General features: G+C 31.5%; 1 protein-coding gene across 1 annotated transcript; it reads left to right on the plus strand.

The window, feature by feature from the left end:
- LOC110719434 (homeobox protein knotted-1-like 7) lies at positions 1-4406 on the plus strand. The gene is made up of 5 exons (XM_021898380.1): positions 1-327; positions 479-599; positions 3350-3543; positions 3660-3791; positions 3903-4406. The coding sequence occupies exons 1-5, from the start codon at positions 1-3 to the stop codon at positions 4041-4043; spliced, it is 915 nt and encodes a 304-aa protein (XP_021754072.1). The 3' UTR covers positions 4044-4406.

The following is a 4406-nucleotide window of genomic DNA, read 5'->3' on the forward strand; positions in this document are numbered from 1 at the left end:
ATGCAGGAACAGGGGTTAGGGATGATGGGAGGCGGAAGCGGAAGCGGAGGCGGAAGTGGTGGTGGTTTTGGCGGTTTGATGGGCGGAGAAATGGCGTTTTCCGATCAGTATAGACAGCTAAAAGCTGAAATTGCGACACATCCGCTGTATGAACAGCTGTTAGCGGCTCATGTTGCTTGTTTAAGAGTTGCAACACCAATTGATCAGTTGCCTTTAATTGAAGCTCAATATAATCAATCTCATAATTTACTTCGTTCTTATGCTACTAATTCTCAACATAATCACTCTCTCTCTCCTCATGAACGCCAAGACCTTGACAACTTTTTGGTAATAATTCTAATAATAATCATCTTTTTTTTTTTTTTTTTTTTTTTTTTTGAAGGCATCTTTTATTTTAGTTTATGTTTGAGTAATTAGGTATAAAGTATAGTTTGTGATTTAATTAGTCTAAACTTTGTTTTGGGTGTTGTATTTTTAGGCACAATATTTGTTGGTGTTGTGTTCATTCAAGGAGCAGCTACAAAATCATGTTAGAGTCCATGCTGTTGAAGCTGTCATGGCATGCCGTGAAATCGAACAAAATTTGCAAAATCTTACTGGTATGTTCTCGATAATGTCTCTATATTTTTTTTTTTAATAGGGATAATGTCTCTATTTGAATTTAGTTGTTAAATTACTAGTTTAAATTACATGGTGATAGTAATAGTAATAATTTACTTCGTATTCGTATTTCAGATGAAGAGAGTATATTTTTTATTGGATCTATGTATGACTGTATATATCAATGTATGTGTCATATACAAGTATTATTATTATCTGGTGTGGTGAAAAAGACTAATATTAGGAATAATAAAAGTATAAAACAATACATGTATAAAATTCAAGAAACATACATATGATTTTGTACTATTTATAAACAAAACATATGATATAATAATATTCTATCCATTTTGCTTGATTAATGAAGTTTGCATACATTTGGGTTTCCTATGTTTCACTATTCTGATGATTATTAGTTTGGTGGGCAACAAATAAAAATCTATATGAAAATAAATAAATAGTAAATATATAAATTATCCATGACAAAATTGGAGGTTTTTGCAATTTCTTGTGTTGACAAACAAAAGGGTGGGTGGTAGTGGGCCCCATTGAAAAGGAAATTTTAATTTATAGTCAGCAGAAGATAGTTAGTTAGTGAGGAAGGGTGGGAAGAAGAAGGAGGGTAAACAAATTAAGCAAGATGTATACTATTACTGTACATATATTATTATGTGTTAGCATCAACCCCAACCAATCACAAATCGAAAGGTACACCCAATAATCGAATATTATTGTTGGTGTTATCTAGAAAGTATTGAATGATTGATTAGTTGATTAATGAAGATTACTATTCACTTAACAATATGATGTGGTCAAGCATTCATTTGTTATGAGTAGTTGTTACTATTAGGCAAGATATTTTGTATCATTCTAGATCCAATTTTGAAGTACACTTTATCTTTTTTACGTTTGTCAATAAAAAAATTAGACTATTAGTATCTCCATAATGTATTGGTATAAAAATAAAATAAAATATTAATATATGTTAAGATGAATCTAACAAAACCTTATTGTAAAGAATTGAACAATATACCATTAAAGTAAAGTTTGTATATAGTGCTAGGTATAATGTTAATAACTTTAAAAATTAGAGATTACATTATAAGAAAAATACAAAAACATAATTTGATATCTCATTATGTCTTGTCAATTTAGGTTAACAGTAAAAAGATATATTCATTTGTTTTCCAAAGATATTGAAGTGGGGTTCTTTAAGCACATTGATTTATATATTAGATTGATATGACTTTCACTTTTTGTTTAATCTAACATGCATGGTGATTGATTTGGTAATGACCGGTTGGGATTTATTTACAATGATTGTCAATGTTAAATCCATTGTAACAATGCAATCATAACCACTAGATTTGCTAATCTTATAGTTGTGATAAATGGTATACTTTTTTTGTAAAAAAATTTGAAATTCATAACACATAAATTTGGCACTTAAACATTTTTACTCTAGTTTTCGCTTTTTTGTATTAATTGTGAAGAAAATCTTACATACTTGATGTGATACTTTGAGATCTAATTTAGCTAGTATATACTCGTACTAAGCAATTAATTAGTGGTTGTAATTGTGAAATGCTAGCTAACACATTATTTGGCAAGTTGTGCTTGTTAGCTAGAAAACTTAGGTATTCTTTCTTAATTATTTGTGTTGAAAAATTAGTGACAGTTTAAAAGGAATTAAAAAAAGCCATTGTCAATGTTGTTGATGTAAGAGAATGCGTGTTTTAGAATCTTATTATATATTTAATCAACTGTTTACTAGTCATTGTCCATTTTTAAAGAACTTATGGAGTTTGGCCAATTCAACCTTCATTGATTAATCAAGAATTCGTTACTTGATGAGTAAGGAATCTCTAGAAGAAGAGTAAAAAAAAAAAAAGTATATTTAATAGGAGTATTATATAAATTGGGGAGAATAATGAAGCTTATTTATGAAGAGGGTTTGGTCTCTATCAAATGTATAAAAGATACAAGTATGTCATATTACTTTGTGTGCCAATATGAATGGCCTTTGTTTTTATTTCATTGGTCCATATTACTCCATATATTTCTAAGTTGTAGAGAAGTGGTGGACCATTCACTAACGGAGTAACATTTACAAATAAAAATAAGTGTCATTTCATTATTGTACACAAAAATGAGATGATCTATTTTGGCGCTTACATAAAAGATGTGGTCATCCACCATAACTTTTGCTCACAAAGAAGATTTTTAAGCATATGCTTATACTTACATGTATTGTGCATCAAAGCATGCATACACAACCAATATTTGAGTGGATTAAGTGTGACAGCTTTATATTTTGAGCTTTAGAGCCAACTAACTTAGTGTAATATGTGCATCTAAGTGGTATGACGGAAATATTGCACTTAAAACTTAGGTTATATGCCATTTTCATAACATAAAGATAAAGTTGGCGCACCAATGAGTCACATGATCAAATTTATTACTTATATTACTAGATATGTTCTTCTCAAACTCCTTTTTTTCCACTGGTCAAGGTGGATGAACACTAAACATAAAAAAGATAGCTAAAACTGATGTATAGTAATCATATTATCCGAATTTTTTAATGCATAGGCTTTTTCGAAATCATTTTGCTATTCTTTTATTTGTGTTAGTAACATACGAAGTATATTAACTTGTGTAATTCTTGCTGTTTATGATTTGCTTAATTGCATGCTATGCCTTGTTAGATGTTACATTGTAATGAGCATTTGTTATTTGACAATTGCAGGCGCGACACTAGGAGAAGGATCAGGTGCAACAATGTCAGATGATGAGGATGATTTGCAGTTGGAATACTCTATGGATCAGTCATCTGGGGGAGATGCACATGACATGATGGGATTTGGGCCTTTACTTCCTACTGAATCTGAGAGGTCTCTCATGGAACGAGTCCGTCATGAACTCAAGATCGAGTTGAAGCAGGTAATTAAATCTGTACACTATGTTCAACAGGAGTATAAATCATCCAAAAAGTCCAGATTTTCTATATTTAAAGGTTGCTTTTGTTATTTGATGATTGAAGAACAATGTACTTGCAGGGATTCAAGTCCAGAATCGAAGATGTCAGAGAGGAAATTCTGCGCAAAAGGCGAGCTGGGAAACTACCTGGGGATACCACTTCTGTTCTTAAGGCATGGTGGCAACAACATTCGAAGTGGCCTTATCCTACTGTAAGATACACTACTCAATCTTTCATATATGTCTCTTCATGGTTTGTAATTTTCTTCAGATTTATATGTTTTTAGACAGCAACCTGTAATGCCTGCTTTTTATGATTACAGGAAGATGACAAGGCGAAACTAGTTGAGGAAACAGGGTTACAACTCAAGCAGATTAACAACTGGTTTATCAACCAAAGGAAGCGCAACTGGCATAACAACTCTCAGTCTGCAAACACTCTCAAGTCCAAGCGCAAACGGTAAACAGCCATGCCATCTGATTCATTCCTGCAGAATGACATACAGATCAGACCAGCAAGATCATATGCAAATATACGTTTTTGTATCGCGTTTCCATCAGTTTGTATGTAACTTCTCGTGCAGGTTGATATCAATCTAACCAAAACCACTGTTACTTTTGGGATATATATACTGAAAATTCAATCATGGAATTACTATTAGGATGCAGGATATGCGACTTCGTTCAACAGTCTGGTGTAAAGAAAAATGTTAATGCATAGAGGGGATCAGATTAGGTCTTTTGGATTCTTAGTAAAGATATGTAATATACTACTTCATATATCCTATTATTATGATCTGATCTTTTCATTATTCTTAATCTTTATA

This window comes from Chenopodium quinoa, unplaced genomic scaffold (assembly GCF_001683475.1).
Source record: "Chenopodium quinoa cultivar QQ74 unplaced genomic scaffold, ASM168347v1, whole genome shotgun sequence".
In the NCBI taxonomy this organism is placed as follows: Eukaryota; Viridiplantae; Streptophyta; class Magnoliopsida; order Caryophyllales; family Amaranthaceae; genus Chenopodium; species Chenopodium quinoa.

Excerpts from the sequence above, each read along its gene's own strand:
- LOC110719434 (XM_021898380.1), top strand. The coding sequence starts at position 1 with ATGCAGGAACAGGGGTTAGGGATGATGGGAGGCGGAAGCGGAAGCGGA. Across the intron at positions 600-3,349 it reads AAATTTGCAAAATCTTACTG|GCGCGACACTAGGAGAAGGA; the intron begins GTATGTTCTCGA and ends TGACAATTGCAG. Across the intron at positions 3,792-3,902 it reads CGAAGTGGCCTTATCCTACT|GAAGATGACAAGGCGAAACT; the intron begins GTAAGATACACT and ends TTATGATTACAG.